The sequence below is a fragment of the Camellia sinensis genome, chromosome 6 (assembly GCF_055761805.1).
Source record: "Camellia sinensis isolate YWXY chromosome 6, ASM5576180v1, whole genome shotgun sequence".
Lineage (NCBI taxonomy): Eukaryota > Viridiplantae > Streptophyta > Magnoliopsida > Ericales > Theaceae > Camellia > Camellia sinensis.
This window is the reverse complement of record NC_138966.1, coordinates 12,902,292-12,922,777: the sequence shown is the minus strand read 5'-3', so window position 1 is coordinate 12,922,777 and position 20,486 is coordinate 12,902,292. Positions and strand designations below refer to the sequence as shown.

General features: G+C 39.3%; 1 protein-coding gene across 1 annotated transcript; it reads left to right on the top strand.

Moving 5' to 3' along the window:
• Positions 1-10,097: 10,097 nt before the first annotated feature.
• MCD1 (multiple chloroplast division site 1) lies at positions 10,098-19,186 on the top strand. Its single transcript, XM_082873325.1, has 7 exons — positions 10,098-10,129; positions 10,362-10,462; positions 10,537-10,604; positions 10,721-11,002; positions 15,452-15,618; positions 16,106-16,493; positions 18,617-19,186. Exons 3-7 carry the CDS (start codon positions 10,560-10,562, stop codon positions 18,815-18,817), a joined length of 1,083 nt encoding a protein of 360 aa, XP_082729451.1. The 5' UTR covers positions 10,098-10,129; positions 10,362-10,462; positions 10,537-10,559; the 3' UTR covers positions 18,818-19,186.
• The last annotated feature ends 1,300 nt before the right edge of the window (positions 19,187-20,486 follow it).

The following is a 20,486-nucleotide window of genomic DNA, read 5'->3' as shown; positions in this document are numbered from 1 at the left end:
GCCTACAGAGCAATTTCACAAGGATATTGGTGGCCATACATGCAAGCAAATTCAGAGAAGTATGTCAAGAAGTGCGAGAAATGTCAGAAGTTTGCACACCAAATACATCAGCCAGCCAGAGAACTCCTACCATTGACAAGCCCATGGCCCTTTGCAATATGGGGCTTGGACATAGTAGGACCACTTCCAATGGCACCCAGCAACAGAAAGTTCTTCCTTGCAACAACAGACTACTTCACAAAGTGGGTGAAGGTAGAAGCATTGGCATCAATCAAGGAGAAGGATGTGAAAAAGTTCGTCTGGCAGAATATCATCCCTCGGTTCGGCATACCAAAAGCTTTAATATTGGACAATGGCACTCAGTTCGACGGCAAAATCTTTAGAGGCTTTTGTGAAGAGTACAAGATAGAATTCTACAACTCTACACCAGCATACCCCCAAGCAAATGGCCAAGCAGAAGCATCAAACAAAGTTGTCATGGATGGATTGAAGAAAAGATTAGAGAAAGCAAAGGGCAAGTGGGCAGAGGAGCTTCCCCACGTTTTATGGGCTTACCGTACCACACCTCGGCGGTCTACTGGCAAAACACCATTTTCCTTGGCCTATGGCATGGAAGCAGTAATCCCACTGGAAGTTGGCCTCCCCACAATTAGAAGTGAAAATTTTGATCCAGACTTAAATGGAGAAGCCATAGCACTGGAGCTCGATCTTGCGGAAGAAAGAAGAGAAAGAGCACTGGTTCACATTGCCTCGTACCAACAAGAGTTGTCCAGAAAGTATAACAAAACAGTACATCCAAGACAATTCAAAATCGGAGATTGGGTACTGCGCAAAGTGATGGGAAACACCTTGGTACCCGAAGATGGCAAGTTAAGTCCTAATTGGGAAGGACCTTACAAGGTGGTTAGATTAGCAGGAAAATGGGCATACCATTTAGAAGACAAGGACGGCAAAGCCATTCCCAGGCCATGGAACACTACCAATCTCAAACTATTTTATTTTTAGCTTTTATTTCAAGTATCTGTAATTGTTTCTTTCTCAATAAAACAAGTAATTTCTTTTCAGTATAGTTGTTTCCTTCTGTAAAAGATTGTTTTAGTGAGTTAGGAGCATTGTAAGCATAGTTGGCCGGAATAACCAACTTTGCACTCTCTTCAGCTAAGATTAGGATCAGTACTGAAGAAGTTGGCTGAAAAAACCATCACCCCTCCTAAGCCCAGGATAAGGATCCAGGCTGCAAGACGTTTGGTCGGAATAACCAAACACTTTACTCTAGGTTGACAGGAATAACCAACTTAGAGGTTAGTTGGAAAAACCAACACCCCTCCTAAGCCCAAGATAAGGATCCAGGCTGCAGGACGTTTGGTCGGAATAACCAAACACTTTAGTCTAGGTTGGCAGGAATAACCAACTTAGAGGTTGGCTGAAAAAACCAACGCCCCTCCTAAGCCCAGGATAAGGATCTAGGCTGCAGGACGTTTGGCAGGAATAACCAAACACTTCACTCAGGGTTGGCAGGAAAAACCAACTTTTAGCTCTCTTAAGCCAAGATAAGGATCTAGGCTGAAGAGGTTGGCTGGAAAAACCAACACTTCTTGTTTTTCAGCTGAGATAAGGATCTAGGCTGAAGAGATAAGGATCTAGGCTGAAGAGGTTGGCTGGAAAAACAAACACTTATTGTTCTTCAACTGAGATAAGAATCTAGGCTGAAGAGGTTGGCTGGAAAAAACCAACACTTAGTACTCCTCACCCGAGATAAGGATCAAGGTGAAAGAGTGGTTGACCGGAATACAACTTTTTGAGATCTTCAGCAAAGGTCAAAACCGAAGCTGAAGAGGTTGGCAAGTATGGCCAAGTTAGATTGCAAAGCTAAAACCGGGATAAAAGTATCTCGGCCAAAGAATGTTATACTTCATTCAGATTACAATTAGAAAGTTACATGTATGGAAGTTAACCGAAATAACAGTTAGAACAAAAGAGACTTCATTGATCATACAAAGTCAAAGTACAAAAGGGGGAACTTCAGCCCGGTTACAGTCTCTCTTTCCAAAAGGCAAAAAAGAAGAAAAGTACATAGTCAAACAAATAGGTCATCTAAGTCAGCATTTAAAACCACCCGGTCTTCGCCCAGAGGTAGCTCGGTTGTGGCAACCACATTCTGGTTAAGCTTGGTTGGAGGCACAGCATCGGACACAACTGGCAAAGGTGGGATGGAGACCTCTAGAGTTTGGGAGGTAGACTGGCGACCGGATTGAGTGTTGTCTTCTAGAGCTTCATCTTCATCCTCCTCCTCCAGAAATTGTTGCTGAATGGTAGCAGCATATTCCGCCAGTGAGCTCGGTATGAAATATGAAAGAAGATTGAAGACCTCGGTCTCAAGTCCATGACCGAGCTGCGCCATAGCCCCCTTCCACCCGCATTTAAAGAACAGGTCCTTCGCAGCTTCACACTACTTGATGTACAAGGCTTCGTCTTCTTTGAAACCGCAGTCCTCTGCATCCTCCAGCTTCTTCTCAAGCTTTGTTATTTCGGCATTCTTTTTTCCTTCAAGCTTGGCCATCTCGCGCAGATATTTATCTTTCATCACAACCAGGGCCTTTTGTTTATCAGCATCAGCTGAGGTAACTAGCTCGGTGAGTCGAGCCACCTCGGCCTCTAGCTCAGCCGTCTTCTGTTGGGACTCTTTTAGCTCGGTCGCCTTTTCATTAGCCTCGGCCATAGCCTGCCTGGTGGTTTTTCGAAGTTCCAATACTCGCTTGTGAACGATGTGGTTTTTCTGTATGGCCTGCAAAAGGATGGTAAGACAATTTTCAGTAAAACCGAGCCAAAAGTCGTAAGAATTTTGAAAAATAAGCGAAGGAGCAACTTACTAGCACCATTGATTTTGTGGACGAACGAAGGGCCTTCAGTTCGGTTAGGTGGTCGTGGTGCCTCATGTCGGCTGGAAGGCAAACGCCTTTAGTAAGATTGAAGGCCATCAAGTGGTCTTTTTCTGCGACCACTGAGTCAGAATCCATGATAGCGCGGTTCTGAAATGTGATCTTTGGTACCCACTTTGAGGAGCTAGCTCGGTCTGAGCGCTCAAGTGGAGGGCTTGATGAAGTGGTTCGAGGCACCACGGTTTCATCCTCGTCGACAAGGCGTGGCTCGGTTATGGAAGTTCGAGCACGCTTGCTTGGATGAGATGATGAGGGCTGAGAAGTTGGTAAGGCCATGTAATAACCCTCACCACTGTTTACTGATTAAGCTACTGATTTCTGCTAAACTGAGACTGATCATGATAAGTAATTGAACTGACTGAAAAACTGAACTGATTGATTGAATGTGCTAGTTTGAATGCATATCTATCTGTTGACTGTTAAATTATCTATTCATGTTTTAAGCTTTAAACTACAAATTGAAGGTCTTATCGGCGGCCGAATCTGAAATTGATTAGTGTTATGTGTTAATCATAATTTATGTGATTTTATGGCATATTTATTTGAAATGTGATTCGATATGATTAAATTAGGATAAATAATGTTAAATTGTAAAGTTGGCCTTATTCACAATTTTGCCATTCAAAATGGCCACTATCTAAACATTTTGAGCTTCATTATACATTAGACAACACATTTCTTCAGCCTTCTTGAGCTCCTAGCCGACCAAGAGAGAGAGAGTGAGAGAATTGAGTTCAACTTGTTGATTTGCTTGGAAATTGGAAGAATTGTAGAGTTTATTGCAAAAATTGAGCCTCTAGACTTGTGATTGGAGACCTAAGGTAGAGATTCTATCCCTTGGTTTATGTACTTAAGTTGTATCTTCATGGATCATGGAAATTTAGTGAGTTAAAGCCTAGAATTGATTCTATATGTTGAATTGAAGCTCATATCATGCATACATGTCTCCATTGTTGCATTTTGAGGTTGATTACATGGAATTTGGTACATGCATGTTCATATTATTGTTATAGTCCATGTTTTCATCTTGTTTTTGGAAGAATTAGCTCATTAGAGCATGTAATGGAAGCTTTGAATTGGTTTAAACTCATGTATGTCATGTTTGAGTTATGTTCATGAAAATTGGATTGAAATTGGATTTAATTGAACTACCTTTGAGTTATGATTTCTCAAATTGATCTTTGAAACATGTTATATTATGAGTTTTGAAGTGTTTTCCAGAAAATTAGCCCAAAATGATCAAATTTGGTGCATTGAAACTCGTTTTTGAGCTTTGAGGTTCGAATTTGGAATTTCCAGATTTTGGACTCATGCTCAAGCGGAGTGTCTGGCACTCGAGCGTGAAATTCATGCATCCAGCACTTTACACTGTTTTACAGTCCGCTCGAGCGGGGTATTGGACGCTCGAGCGAGGACTTGTGTCACATGCTCGAGCGGGTATCGAGCGCCCAATCGAGCGCGATTTTCAAACATCCAGTACTTTTGGCATGTTTTACAGTCCGCTCGAGCGGGTAACTCGCGCTCGAGCGGAGTCTTTTGTTTGCTTGTACGCTCGAGCGGGTAAACCCACGCTCGAGCGGGACCCCTGTTTTCTAAAAGTTTTGAAAATGTTTTTAAAGTGCATCTTTGCATCCTCATTCCATTCTAGGCATTCTTAGGCCTAGTTTAAGGCATCTTAATGAGGATATTGATGTAGAACCACACCAAGTCAAGATAGGGATTAAGTTACTATTTTCCCAACTGTGTAGCTTAGTTTGTGTTCACTCTGTAACTGTGTAGGGTTGGCAATCCGGAGACGCGCTCTAGCTTATTTGTAGCCCAGAACTCTGTGAGTAACGATGTTGTAAAGATATGTTCGAAAATGAATATTTTCTAAATGATCAACTGAACTGTTTTCTGAACTATTTACTGTTAACTGAATGAATGTTTGTTCTCTATTCTGAACTGTATTATGGCATCCTTAGCAACTACTGTTACTGTTACTGCTACTGTTACAGAGATCTCTGTCAGTTCCTATCTTGGAACTTTTGTTTACTGTTATGATGGCCATCATTGACTGTTCGGTCTTTCAAGACCTACTGTTTACTATACTGTTCTGCTATTGGATGTACCACATATGACTGTTATGACTGAATGACTGATATACCGAATCAATTGACTGTTTTCAATACTGAAAGGACATTCATTTTTAACCTCTTTACGCATTACGTTATTCATTGGGCTTTAGCTCACTGCTCATATATATATGTAGGTGTACAGGCACCGGACCATTGCTAGAAGCGTTAGGGTAAACTCCAGTTTTGTCAAGCCAACCTTTGTGCCTCACTTCGAGGTTCCTGATCTGTTCGAGCTGAGGCTGCTTGAGGAGTTTTAGATTTCCCCTTTTTGTTTATGATCTGTATAGACTAAATGTACTATACTGTCTTAATAGGGATTAAGTCCCTGATGTGGATGATTGTATATATTGTACATACTATTTTGTTACGAATGTGCATATAAATGAGAAGTCTTTTTGCATACAGACTGTCACAGCTCATTGGACATTGTCTATTTACTGTTTTGGCTTCCGCCAGCCCCTGTACTTTGTATTACTATATTACTGTTAAGCAGGCCTTCGGTAATCTCGGATTACTGGCCGGTTACGGTACTAAACCCATAGGGGCGGGTTTGGGTTGTGACAGGCCACCACGGTCTCTTGTGGTTGGCTTGCTGGTGGTACCTCGGCTTGGTTTGTTTTGGTTAGAAGGGCCCTCACTGCTCTTTTCTTGGCCATTTCTTGTTCGGCAGTTAGTGGGATGAGATTGATTTGAAGCAAGGACGGATCTGGCTCTAGCGAAGGTTCAAGGAGGAAATCGGTCACTCTGGTCTTCCTGCGACCGCTATATCGGTAGGTCGGCTCAAAATTCAGTAGCTCGGTCCAACTTCGGTTTGGATATCGCAGCGCGACGCGAAGAACATTCAAGTTAGGGTAGCTGTATTGGGACTTGAGAAAGTTCAAATCTGCATGAAAGAAGACAACAGTTAGTTTGGCTCAGGGAGAGAAAACCGAAGTAAAGAAAAGCATACAATGAAGCCGAGGTAACCCTACCTGCTACACCCTTGTTCCAATTTATTCTGTGGCCAGGAATCTGGGCTTGTTGGTCCTCAAAATTCCCAGATACCTAGAAGAAATCATCATCATTCACGTCTTTATCTGGGGTATTCTTTATTATTTTTTCACACCGGCGCCTTATTCTTAAATAGTAAACCCAACCATCTTCGGCTAATCCTATGGAGTATTGATGAAAGAGCTCTGCTAAACCGAGATTAAGGCCAGCCCGGCAGTTTAGCTCGGCAATGCCGTTTATTATGCGATAAGAATTGGTGGAAAGTTGGGTAGGGCAGAGCTTGGTTTGTCTAAGAAATTCACAAAGAAGGGGTTGTACAGGGAATCGCAGACCGCACTCTACGATGGAAATAACGTTAAAAGGGACAAAGCCTTGTTTTCCCCAGGGGACGGTGTCTAGTTCGGCTAGTGAAAGGTGGACATCATCCAGAATTTGGTAGTCCTTACGGAATTCGGCTATGGCCCCTGGTGAGTTTACTAAAAACTTATATTTACCCATTGATTGTTAAATTATCAATAAATTAGCTGAAGAGTTAGCTCGGTCAAGAAAAAGCGCCTAGTAGCTCGGTTGAGCAATCGAATGAGTGTCTGGCCAACCTAAGTCTGCAAAGTTAAAAAGAAAGGTGTTAAGTACTGATCATTGGACCGTGCTACAAGAAACAAGAGCAAGATAAATGAAGTCCTAGCTTGGCTACGCAAGATGCTATCAGTTTTTAGCTCGGTTTGATCAAAGGGCTTTTTTAGCCCGGTTGAGCCCTTGGGGCAGCATTCTTAGTTCGGTTTGAACTATGGGAGCTGGTTTAGCCCCAAGTTTTAGCTCGGTCGGTGGTTAAGGCTATTGGGGGAGCAATTTTAGCTCAATTTTTACTAAAGAAACTGGTTTAAGCCCCAAGTCGTAACTCGGTCAGTGGGTGAGGCTTTCTAGCACGATATTGCGCAAATCTAGTGCGGTTCCTTAGCTCGGCTAAATAAAACAGAAGGTACTGAAGTCCTATCGAAACTATAAGGATGTCATGAAATTTTAGTTCGGTGATTTAGTATGGCTGGGGTCTCGTCTAAGTTAAACAACTACCTACTTCGGTTGAAGTGCGATTTTGGATCAAAAACATCGTTTTTTCAAGATTGTTTGCGAATATGATAATTCTATTATGTGGGTTTTTTCCAGAAAAATGGTATATGCTTTGAAACACATATAAATAAGCATGCTGTGTGTTTGCAAAAACAGTATGTGAACAACAGAAACAAAACAGGTTTGAGTTACGTACCAGTTTAGAATGAAGAAATCGAAGGAAAACAATCTCAGCAAGAACACGAGCTCTACAATTGTAGTGAGAAAGAGAGAGGAAACTTGGAAAAATGGAGGCTCAGAGGGAGAGGGAGGTGAATAGTACGAGTAAATTATTCAAAAAGTAGGGATTTGGTGAAAAGCTTAAGTTTTGGACGGGACTGTTCAAATAAATGCGAGGTACGATGACGGCATGACAGCTATATGTGGCTAATGAGAGTTCGCCACGTGTCCATGGAATAGAAATCAATTCAGTTATAGCGACTGAAGGGACGTTTTGACCAGACAGATAGAGCCCGGAATGAGTTTAGCTTGGTTGGAAGGCTAAAGTTTCTAGCTCGGTTGGAATGCTAAGGTTTTTTAGTTCGATTGACAAGCTAAAGTTTTTAGCTCGACTGATGACAGGTAATCCCTATCATGCTGCGCAGATGGAATTAAGGGGCAATTGAGAGGGTAATTTATGTGGAAATTGGGCTGAGCTAGGTGATGGGCCGTTATATGGGCTACAGTGAGAAGGACTGAGTAAAAGGGCCTGATAGTTAGCTCGGCCCCAGAGAGCCTTGCAGTTAGCCCGGTCCCAGAGAGCCTTGCAGTTAGCTCGGTCACCACGGTCGGCATGGTGACAGTTAGCTCGGTCAAGCCATCTTGAGCCGAGGTATTATTGGCTTCTGCTTAGGACCTTGTTGTTAGATAGCTCGGTCCAAGCTCATTGTGGATAGCACGGTTTCAGACAACCCAGTTAGAATATGCCAACCGAGGTACACGCCTAGTGAAAGGAAGAACTGAGCTAGTTGGAGCTCGGTCTAGTCTGCGGCTCTAGCGTGGCCATGTTATCTCGGTCGTATTGACATCCAACCATGGTAAAACCATCTCACTTGATTTAAGCAGTGAGAGGGGTGTTGAAGGATAATCATTATCTTTCAGGAATGTGATTCCTAGGAAGACTCTACATGGAGGAGTAAGAGTCCTACTAGGATTGTGCCACACGGAACCTATAAAAGCTCATAACATTACCTATGGAGAGGTAACACAACTTTGATTCTCGAATATACAGAGCTTTTTGTCTATTTGTCTATTTTGTTGACTTAGGCATCAGAGAGGTATCCGGCACACACCCGCCGGCTAGCTCACGTTTGTGTTTTCAGGAAGTAAAACGACGTCGTACGGAGGAGCGCAGACTTGATCAACAGGATTATACGAGAAGGTTTATTTCTTTTCTGTACAATATGGTCACCGAAGCTCTTACTAATGAGTTTCTCTCTCTCTCTCTCTCTCTCTCTCTCTCTCTCTCTCTCTACGTGCGTGTGTGTGTCTACATATTGATGGATTTAGTAAAATTTGGGTATTAATGAATAAATTTAGAGTGAATAAGCGAATGTGTGAGAGTGCAAGAGTGAGTGAGAGATAGTAATTGATTAAATAGTCAGAAAACAATTGATGAATGTTATCAGTGATAAATTTATCATTGATATTTATCATCTTCCTCTTGTTCCTTCTATTCTCTTGTCACCACCAAGTTTGAAAAAGTGGCGGGAGGAATGACATAGTCGAGAATGATGTTGTTTTGCCTAAAAAAATTGTCAGATAATTATCAAAAAAATCATTGTCAGAAAAATATCGTTAAAGGTCGAAGACGACTTCCAGAGATTCGCTGATGGTTGGAAACGGCAGCCGGCGATGGTCGTTGGTGATTGGAGCCTACAACAGGACATGATTGTTGGATGAAGGGTGGACTTATTGTCATATTGATAAGGAAAATGTCTCGTAGCTCAAATTTTGTGGCTCAAAAGTGGCTCAAATGGTCAAAACGACGTCGTTTTGGCCATTTTTATGTTGTTCTGTACTCAAAACGACGTCGTTTTGGCCATTTGAGCCACTTTTGAGCCACCAAATTTGAGCTACGTAGCATTGTCGTATTGATAATTGGAGATGAAGGAGAGGGCATTTTACATATATTAATAGGTTAACAAAAAAGGAGTACGCCTTATAGGCAAATTTGAGGATAAATTATTTTAATATTTTTTCGACTTCATGATAAAAATAGGAGGTGAAAAAAATTAATATGTTTAGTATGATGATTTTTATTTTTATATTGAAAAACATACAAAAAAGTAAAGGGGATACACTCACCAAATAAATGCATTTATTTAGTGCATTCCCAAATGAATATATATATAATTTCTAAAATATTATTTTCATTAAGTTTAATAACTAAAATATATTTATTTTATTAATAAATAGATATACTGTTTTGATTTAAACAAATCAAAAAAAAATTAAACTTTAAATTAAAATAATTAAAATTTTAAATTTTATTTTATTATAGTTTTCTTTATAATTTTCGCAAATAAATTTCATAAGAGCCTCCTCATTAATATTCAATCGCAAAATCAAATGAATTAATGGTAGCTGGAATTTTGTCTTATAGGTTGATCGATCGATCGTTTGATAAGAAGATTGATAGTTGTGGTCGATAAAAGTAACAACCAAAATAGATAAGTATTACATCGGTCATCCAAATAATCGTTGAGATGATCGCTTGGGCGGTTTACCAGCAAGCTTAATTCCAGCTACTAGGTTTTGTTTGGGATGTAAATTGACTTTTTAATTTTTTGACTTTTTGATTTTCTTAATCTGGGCCTCATTTCGAATAAATTTTTTGATTTTTTTAACTTTTATAAAAAAAAAAATAATAATTATAATTTAAATGTGACATTTTAACTTATTGACTTTTTAATCTATTTATTTGTTTTAACTATTTCAACCAAAAAAAACCTCAAGCTCCAAACGAGCACTAAGGCCTCGTTTGGGAACAGGCTAATTTAGTAACTTTTTGATTATTTGGCTAAAAAGGTAGGTAAAAAAAACTTGTATGTTTGGGATGACTTTTTGGCTAATTACGAAAAGATGTGCAAAAAGTAGAGAGAAAAGAGAATCTTTGACTTTTTGGTATGGGTTGTTGGCTTTTTGGCTAATTTAGTAACTTTTTGGCTAATTGGCTAAAATAGCTTCTTGCCAAACGAGGCCTAAGGGTCCTCCAAAATCAAAGCAGTAGAAATACGACGGCGTAACGGCCTGAGAAGCCTCTATTATCGTCATCGAAGTCGAGGAAGTGGTCTTGCAAAGGAAACGGTAACCCTAACCCTAACCCTAACTTGAATGTTTGCTTACAGAGCTTCATCATATTTTCATTTACTTTTGGCTAGGATGACTCTTTCTTTCTTCAATTATGGCATCAATTTGGGCCTTCCAACTTCATGCCTCTTCGTTTCCGGTTAGTTTAACAATGAATTTTCAATTTCAATTTCAATTTTGCTCTCTCACACACGCACTCGTCTTCTGATTTGTAATGTATGTAATCAATACTTGCAATCGATTTTGGAATTGTAGCCTTCAATCTGTGTTTCGAGTCATCAAATTTCGTCAAATGTGCTGGAAATTAGAACCAAATTGAGGTTTAATTACGGTTGCCTGGATTGGAATCGAAAGAGGACTTGTCGAAAGTTTGTGTTGGGAGCTTTGAGCGATTCTGGGAGCTCTGTTGACGACAACAAGCGCATTCAAAATGAGGTTGTTGATGCCAAGAGAGGGAGGGTGCTGCTGGAAAATTTGAAATTTCAAGCTGCAAGATTGCAAGAAACGGTTTCTTCTTTTCCTCCCGTAGTTTTCGTGGTAATTTCTTGCTTCGTTTTGTGATTTTCATGTTAGTGTTTGGTAATGAAATTAAATTACTAATGATTTTTTTTGAATGCGGTGATCGATGCATTCAAATGGAGTTCGATTTTTCTTGTATTTGAAGTTCGTAGGTGTTAGAATTTACCATCACCTACCACACACTTACCATCACCTACCACACACTCACCTACTACACTCACCTACTCCTCACCTACCACCACCTAACCTACATCTATATAATCAATCAATTGTAACAGAATCAAATATCAATCATCAACTCATCAATCAATAATACATATATTTTTACATGGTATCAGAGCTGGTTTAGAACCTAGTATTTTTCGCTTTACCGGCGGGCGGCAACCTCACCTTCGCCGTCCGCCGGTCTTCTGAGAAGCACGACCTTGTCACTCACACTCCGGAGGAGCTTATCATCATCATCAACAGCAGTAGCAGTTGCAGTTGCAGAAGAAGAAAAGAAAAGAAAAGCAAAAGCAAGAGGGAAAGGACTGGTCAACAGCCAAACCTCACCCATAAAGACACACACACACACACATATATATACATACATACACAAAAGGGTTGTTGATTTTTGTTTCTGAAATCATTGGCATTTGGAGAGGGGCAACAACCTTTTAGAAACATCCCATCTTCAGCCTCATTCATTCTCTCTGAGTTCGATTCTGAGGTACCTACGCCGGTCGCCTCTCTCACCTCCTCCGTGTCTCTCACATCTCCACCGGCGATCTTGTTCGCGAAGAGCTCTCACACATACAGCTTTCTCGGGCAGATTCTTCACCAACACTTCATAACTTCAGACACTGGTTCCGTTTCCGTTGCCGGGACAGCATCCGTTGTAGTCTAGTTGGTCAGAATATTCGGCTCTCACCCGAAAGACCCGGGACAACATCCGTTGCTTCAGCTGTCTCTGTCTTCACCTCTGGAGCCTCTTCAGCAGCAACTTCAGTTGTTTTCTCTGTTGCTGCCTGTGTAACCTCAACAGTGGCCATTGGAAATGCAAATGAAAGCAGAGAGAGAGAGAGAGAGAATCTGAAAGCAAGAATGAAATGCATCTCCCACTCTCGGTAACTTTTATGATGATGGTGGGACAGAAACAGACAAAAGTGAAAACATCTTTCTCCTCTTAAAAAAAAAATAAATAAATAAATAAATAAAATGCACTCATCACACGCATGCACATGGCAGACACCTTTTATTTTTTTTTATTATTCTTCAAACAACACCCCATTCACACACTTATCACACACACGTTTCTTTTACTTTACAACCAAATTTCTTTTATTTGTCAGACTCCAAATCTTCCACAATGTGCTGTAAACCCATCATTCCTTCCACTAGAGTCTATAGAATATATATATATATATATATATTTTTCTGATTCCAAAAAAAAAAAAAAAAAAAAAAAAAAAAAAAAAACCGAATGAAGAAGCGGAAGAACTGCACACCAAACTTATTTTATTTATGTCGGGTTCACCCCGATCACCATTTTACACAAAAAAAAAAAAAAAAACCAACAGCTTTGTTTTCTTTTCTGCAGCCGGCCACTACTCGACCTCACTTCTTCGCCTATTCCGCCGGTCTCTTCTTCTTGCCTCCGTCCTGGGCGGTCCTTGACGGTGTTGCCTCCGTGTTTCCCACTCCACTGGGCACGATCACTACTCCCTGCTCCTCCACTGCAGCATACGGCGGACCTCCAAATCGGAACATCACGGTGGCCTTCCGCTTCAGCTCCTTGTTTTCTGCCCTTAGCACGCTTATCTCTGCTCGCGCATCCTTATACATGCGTTGGAGCAGAGCCAGCTGGGAGTTTAAATGCTGCACCTCATTTGTCCTACTCTGCAGCCGGTTCGACAAATTTGTGACCGCCGTCATGCTTTCCACACATGCCTTCAAAGTATACTGATTGGCCTCCACATCCGACTGCACTGCCATTCTTTGCTCCACAGACCGCATCGGAAAGTTCAACGGGGCAAACTCCGGGGCACTTGGTTGAGGTTCCAGTGCCACCGCACCAGTTCTCTCTCTTGTTGACTCGTTGAGGTCGGGAAAGAGGGTGAGCAGCCCGCGGGAAGACGATGAAGCCATTTTCTAGGCACCAGAGTGTTACACAGTATCTCTCTCAGAATTCTCTCTCAGAAAACAGAGTGTTACAGAATCTCTCTCAGAAATCTCTCTCAGAATATCTCTCGCAGGTTTTTTGCCTCAACCTCAGCCTCTGTCTTATAGCCGAGGCAGCCACGCGCATCGCGTGCCTCTTACCACCAGCCGACAAACGGGCACGCAAGCCAAGGCGCCCACGTGCCTCGCCATCATGTCCGGCACAACTTTTGATGAATTGGGCACGCCTTTTGATGGCACGCCTTTTGACAAAATTGGGCACACCTTTTGAGGGTGCCACTTTTCCAAGGGTCCGACAAGACTCTATAAACTGTCCCGACATTTGATACCGGTTAGCTTTTTTAGGGGTCCGACAAGACTCTATAAAGTGTCCCGACATTTGATACCGGTTAGCTTTTTTCAGGGGTCCAACAAGACTCTGTAAACTGTCCCGACATTGATTCCGGTTAGCTCCTTTATGGGTCCGACAAGACTCTGTAAACTGTCCCGACATTGATTCCGGTTAGTTTCTACAAGGGTCCAGCAAGACTCCGTAAACTGTCACCACAACTGTCACAACATTGTCTGCTACAACGGTCCGACATGACCCCATAAACTGTCTTCTACATCGGTCTGACACCGCCATCCAGTGTCCTCTACACCGTTATGACACCACCATACAGTGTCCTCTACAACGTTATGACACCACCATACAGTGTCCTCTACAACGTTATGACACCACCATTCAGTGTCTTCACCAATGGTCTGACACGACCATACAGTGTCTCCTATCCTTTTTTATTTTTATGTATTTTCTTGTTTTGTTCCTCTCTTCAAACTCAAGTTGGTTAGTCTCTATCCTCCTTGAGTTTGCGGGGGGCTGTTAGAATTTACCATCACCTACCACACACTTACCATCACCTACCACACACTCACCTACTACACTCACCTACTCCTCACCTACCACCACCTAACCTACATCTATATAATCAATCAATTGTAACAGAATCAAATATCAATCATCAACTCATCAATCAATAATACATATATTTTTACAGTAGGGATTTGGCAATCGTACACAATAGTTAAAACCATCTACTGCTAAGTGCTTACTGTTAGAACATTATACTGGTTGTCTATTCGACCATAAAAAGAGCTAGTGTTTGTTTGTTTACCATGAAACTATGCACCAAAAAAAATCGGACATGCACCAAACAAATATGTTCAAGAACTAGTCTTTACTATGAAACTATGCACAAGAGTCCCATTTTATGCATAAAAATATTTATATTAATTTTTAAACACCATTATGTCTTCTTCTTCTTTTTTCTTTTTCTTTTTTTAAATGTTAGAAATGTTAAATTTTGCCATGTTGTGGTGTCCTTGGGCAGGGCCAGAACCAGAAATTGAGTTAATTTTGACACATTAATAATTGAAGATCATTTTTTATATAAGCGTTCTGAAATAAGTATTTAATTAGAAAAATTAATAAATCTAACATGTCATTTTTTTATTCTTTTCTAAAATTTTGAATTAGTAATTATATCTCAAAATAATCGATTTAATCAACCTTTTAAGCCATTTTGTTGGTTGACATAAGCTAGTAAATAAATTATATACAGACCTCTTTGACTTTTTAAAATAAAAAAGGTTGTATGTACCTCTTGTATAAATAAAATCGATTCGATGAAATTATTTCTATTTACTAACATGTGAAATAAGTGAAGATTATCTCATTATACATTGTGAAATACTAATAAAATAAAGAGTTACTAAGGTAATTTTCATAAAATTAGAGGCTATTCCGTTACACATTTTACAAAGATTCATGAAATATAGAGGTAATGCTGTAATTTTGAAAAACGTTATCTTTTTTCTTTGTTTTTTCCCCTTGGGCATGAGATGTAGATAAATTCGACACTTGGACGCATACTTGCACCTGGTGCACATATCCAAACCATGTAACGTTGGTAGAAAGAAATTTACATGAAAATTCTTCCACCATTCTATTCATTTGGAGGCAAAAGGCAAGACTCAGTGAACATCATTTAATGGGTGCAGAGTTTGTGTCAAATTATCAATCTAAGGTGTTGCATCTGCATTAACTGATTGATGGAAGCAGATTTGGGTTTCTGCTCATGGACACATGCATGAAATCATGTTATGTTTGGTTCCGTTTGGTGTGCTTCCTTGGTTCAGAATATCCTGTCTAAAATTCTAGATATTAAATTAAACATTGGTTGTTTATGATCACAATGTTTTATTCTTTTTTGATAGATGTAGTTATTTTATTTTATTTTATGGTGAGCTATTTCTTTTTTGTCTCAGATGAAAAGACAGTCTGGAACTAATTTTGCAATTGGGCTGTGTATTTTGGCAACAATATTGGTTATTGCGGTGAGACTTTATGTGGTGAAGAAGTCAAGGTATAGCCATCCTGGCTCTGTAGCTGATCTTGTTAGGCGTGGCCAGCTAAGATCTGATAGAAGAGGCATGTACGATCCCAATCTTTACTCCCTGAACTTGTGCATATTTTTGGGATTTGACAGATCTATAGATTTTTTAGACTTTTGATTGCAAAGGAATTAACATTGCACATTTTTTGAAGTTAAAATGCTAGTCCATCTACTTTATTTTAACCTAAGGACCCATTCTTAAGGGAATTGATTTTCTAGAACTTCATGTTTTAGGAAAATGCCAACTAGTACCCCTGGAGCACTAGTTTGCATCAAGATTGAGGTAAAATAGTGTTTTGGAAATAGTTAAAAAGGCTAAAAAGTTTTCTGAAGTTGTTGAAAATGTATTGAAATTGATGGAAGGGTGTCTGGTGTTCTTTTTCTAGTGCCCTAGGGCACTTTTCAGCAAGACCCTATGTTTTAATATGCTGATGTGCTGTTGAAGTTTAACTTGTTACATGCCAGACTTTCACTTGTTGAATAATTGTGTTTTGGTTTTCCTTTTCCATATGGAACTTCTTCACAGCTCAGCACCTCTCAAATATGAAGATCCATTCAATAACCCATTGGTGAAGGTTGGTAAGAGCACTTCAACTATTGAGATGTGTGGAAAGGTTTATCGCTTAGCACCAGTGACTCTCACAAAAGAGCAACAAACCATCCATCAAAAGAGGAGATCACATGCATATCAGTGGAAAAGACCAACAATATTTCTTAGAGAGGGTGATCCAATACCCCCTGATGTGGACCCTGATACAATTAGGTGGATTCCTGCAAATCATCCTTTTGCAACTACTGCCAGTGACATTGATGAAGATTTGGCTCAAAACAATATGTACCAGAAACATGGTGTTCCATTCCGTATTCAGGCTGAGCATGAGGCACTGCAGAGAAAGCTTGAAGCACTACAGAGTGTAAGCACTTCTTGCACCCTCTAGTTCCTTTACCAGAAAGGGAAAGAACATACCTATGTTTTATATTTTTTTAACATGCATTGTCAATAGGTGAAGCATATAAATATGTTTAAATAATTAAGGCAGTGCAATGAGGATGTGGCACTGTGCTGGTGGAGGGGGCCACCATTCATGCACTTTTGTTTGGGGGACCTAGCTGAAAAATATATGGACTAAAGAAATCCACAAACACCCCCAATGAAAAATAAATAGGTGAAGCCTATGTTGAGCTTACGGTTTTTGACAGAGCAGAATGCCAAAAAGAGATTCGTGTAGTTGATTTGGATATGCACTATCTAAGAAGCACGGACACTTCTAAAAAGGTGGCGTATCCGTGTCGGACACCGACACTCATCAGACACTCTCCCGACACGTGTCCGACACTCATCCAAACGTGTCTTGATTTTTTATAAAGAATTTAAAACTTGGACACTCTTCGGATACTTGAAGGACATGCGTGTCCATCGACTAGACACACGAAACTAATTATAAGTTTGAACAAAATAACTTAGAATAAGATGATAAAGGAAAAATAACGTTAATTTATAGAAATTAGTGTTATAATGTATTTATTTATTGTCTTAGAATGACATGTTCATATATATGACATATAATAAATATATAAAATTATATATTTTGTCCGTGTCCCCCACGTGTCGTGTCCTACATTTTTCAAAAATTGCCGTGTCTGCGTGTCCGTGTCGTATCCGTGTCGTGTCACGTGTCCGTGTCCGTGTCCATGCTTCTTTGTGCACTATGAATGCACGTCTAAGCATTTCTATAGATTTTGTTTTTTATGATTTGATTAGTAGTCTTATTAGGAGGTTCTTGGAATGATACTGCTGAACTTTTATGTTTTAAGAGTTTTAGGTTGCGTTTGGTTGTGTTTTGTAATTATGATTTGAGAGTATGAGTTGTATTTTGAGTTTGTGGGGTTTGGAATTATGATTTGAGTGTAGAAAATTTGTTTGGTAAAGAGTTTTGAAAATAGTTTTGAAAAGAGTTTTTATTTGAGTGGGGAATTGTTGATGTGATATTTTTTGATATTTGATACAAAAATTTACAACTCATAACTAAACATACAACTCAAAATTATTTTAAAGCACATAAAAAAATTTAAAAATTTCAGAAAATGTTTTTTTCGATTATATAAAAATTAACATATCAATTGCAAAAAAAAAAAAAAAAAAAAAAAAAAATCACTATTCCGGTCAACCGGCTGGACGTCCCGTTAGGCCAAATTTTTTTTAAAAAAATTGAAAAATGCGTCTGTCAAAACAGAAAACCACGCCTCAGACATGGTGTTTTCTACAGAGTTTTGGAAACATCATTTGAGAACTCTAACCAAACACCATACTTGAATTAAGGTGTGGAATCGTGATTTGAAATCACAACCAAACAGAGCCTTAGTTATTTTTTTGGGACTTTAGGTTATCATATGGGGAGCATGATGAATGTTGTAGTCTTTTTTTCTTTTTTTTTTTGTGGCTTCGTGATCCTATGAGTACACATAAAAAACTTTGAAGATGCATAGTTGAAATATGGGAATCTTCCCTTTGTTTCCCTATTTATCTCTCTCTCTTACCATAAGGCAAAAGAAAAAAATATTTATGTCCCCATCATGTGTTTGAAACAATACTAGTTGAGAATTGGTTTACATCGGTTCTCCCCCAAAATCCTCATGAATCCCGTAACTAGAGTGCAAAATGTCCTGGGCCTGCATAGTTAACCTAGATACACACTCAATTTTCTTGTGGTTATAATCCCCTATTTTATATTTGAAGTTAAGCTTAAAATTCCTTTTGTAGGACTTTTGTTTTAACCGGTGATCACAGTGTCACTGTGTCAGCGTGGACAACATCTTTTGTCACTAAAATATGGCAGTTAATGATTGTAACTGTAAATTGGATAGAAATGAACAGCGACATTACACCAAGGTAGTGGCTGCCACCCAAAAACAAAATCTAATTCTATTTCATTGGACTAATCTTTACAGTTTGCTCTTTCGATTTGATGATTATTGCGTGTTCATGGTATCTATCACAGTGCCTTTCCTTGATATGATTTGTTTCGTGTGTTTGCAGGGACAAAAACTTAATAAGTTAGTTGTAGATCCTGGTGCTGCCAAAGATTTTGAAAGACCATTCAAATCCCATCTGAAGCCAGATGAGCATGTAGAACAAAGCTTACCTTCTAATCATTTGGGCTCCAACCCTTCCAAATCAAAGCAAGTCCCCAACTCCTTTGGAAGCAATTCAAACTCTGAAGAAATGCCAAAAGCCTAGGGTACATCTGTGTTGCAGCAATATTCTTCCCACCTCTCGAGTTGCAGCAACCACCAATCTTTGGAATTTTGTGAAGAAAGAGTCGAACTATTTGAAGTTGACACCAGAGGCTCTGTGTCGTCCTGTTGCAAGTCCAAAGATCTAATTCAAACTGGCAAAGGGTCACAAGTGTAAATAATAGTAGCAAATACACCAGAGGCTCTGTGTCGTCCTGTTGCAAGTCCTGTGTTCTCTAATTTTCATATTGCTATATATTTCTTTGGAGAGCCTTCTATGTACAATACAATCATTATATCCCTCTATTACAGCCTTGAACATCAGCATCGCCACTAATAGTAGCAAATAATAAGATGGTTACTATTAGTACTACCTGATTTCTTTGATTTCCCAATTCTCACTCTTTTTTTTTTTTTTTTTTTTATTACGATTATATCATAAAGTAAAATTACATTAAAGGACAATCTTTAATGGAGCACCCGACAATTGTACAATATTGTAGACCCACCTCCCTCACCTATGCATATTCCCTACCTAAACTTGACATATTCTTCATATATTCCTCACCTAAACTTGACATATTCTTCTTCATCAATGTTCCTCCTTAGCACTATCCTTAAACCTAACGTCCTCTTTATTACCATCCTACATTCAAGGTATTCCTCTTCATTATTATCTTAAACCCTAAACGTATTCTTTTTCAACACAATCTTAAACTTTGAACAAGAAATCAGTGACTGAATTGGAATGGATGTCTGTTATTTTGTTTGTTATATTGCATTGGAATGGAAAAGAGTGAATTGAAGGTTAAGTTAAAAAGTGCTGAACAATTATTGTTGTTGCAAAATAGTGTTGAAAAAATTGTTTATATTCAACAACACAATGCTAAACAGATGTTGTTCGGCGACATAGTGTTGAACAAATAAATTATGTTTGCCAACACAATACTGAAAAAATTGTTTATGACCGGCAACATAGTGTTGAACAAATAATTATGTTCGACAACACAGTGTTGACAAAATTGTTTATGTTCGGCAACATAATACTGAACCAACCATTGGGCGATCGACTGGCTGGATGACCAGCTGATCGACCGGTGGTGTGATTTTGATGCAGTTTTACAACAATGATGCAATGGTTTGGATAAAAAAGACATCATCGTTCACTGATTTTGAATAAATCAAAGAGAGGGATCGTCGCCGTTGTTCTTCAATAGAAGAGGGAATGAGAGGGACCGTCTTCAACCATGATGGAGAGGGTGTACAAAATTAGGCAGGTGTGCACTTGGGTGTGATGATATTATAAATAGGGGTAAAAAATTTATTGAAATTTAGAGTTTAAGGTCAGAGTTTAAAGAAACGGAAGGTCCAAAGAATTAAGGTAAGTGTTAATAGCAGCCCTCAATAATAATAGTCTCCTTGCCTCATTTCCTTGTGCTTCTTGTTGGGTTCATTTATTTGAGATGATTTGAATATGAGAAACCGGGGATATTTTTCAGAATGTTAGTGTATTTAGGAATTTCAGCATGTGGTGTAGTCCGAAATTTATCTGAGTGGGGTAATTTGATAAGTATTATCAATGTCACTATGTAAGATTTTTTTATTTCTTTATTTTGGTAAACACATTATGATTTTAGTTCTACATAGCCAATCAAAATCACCTTTCACACAAT

Excerpts from the sequence above, each read along its gene's own strand:
- MCD1 (XM_082873325.1), top strand. The coding sequence starts at position 10,560 with ATGGCATCAATTTGGGCCTTCCAACTTCATGCCTCTTCGTTTCCG. Across the intron at positions 15,619-16,105 it reads AGATCTGATAGAAGAGGCAT|CTCAGCACCTCTCAAATATG; the intron begins GTACGATCCCAA and ends ACTTCTTCACAG. Across the intron at positions 16,494-18,616 it reads AGCTTGAAGCACTACAGAGT|GGACAAAAACTTAATAAGTT; the intron begins GTAAGCACTTCT and ends GTGTGTTTGCAG.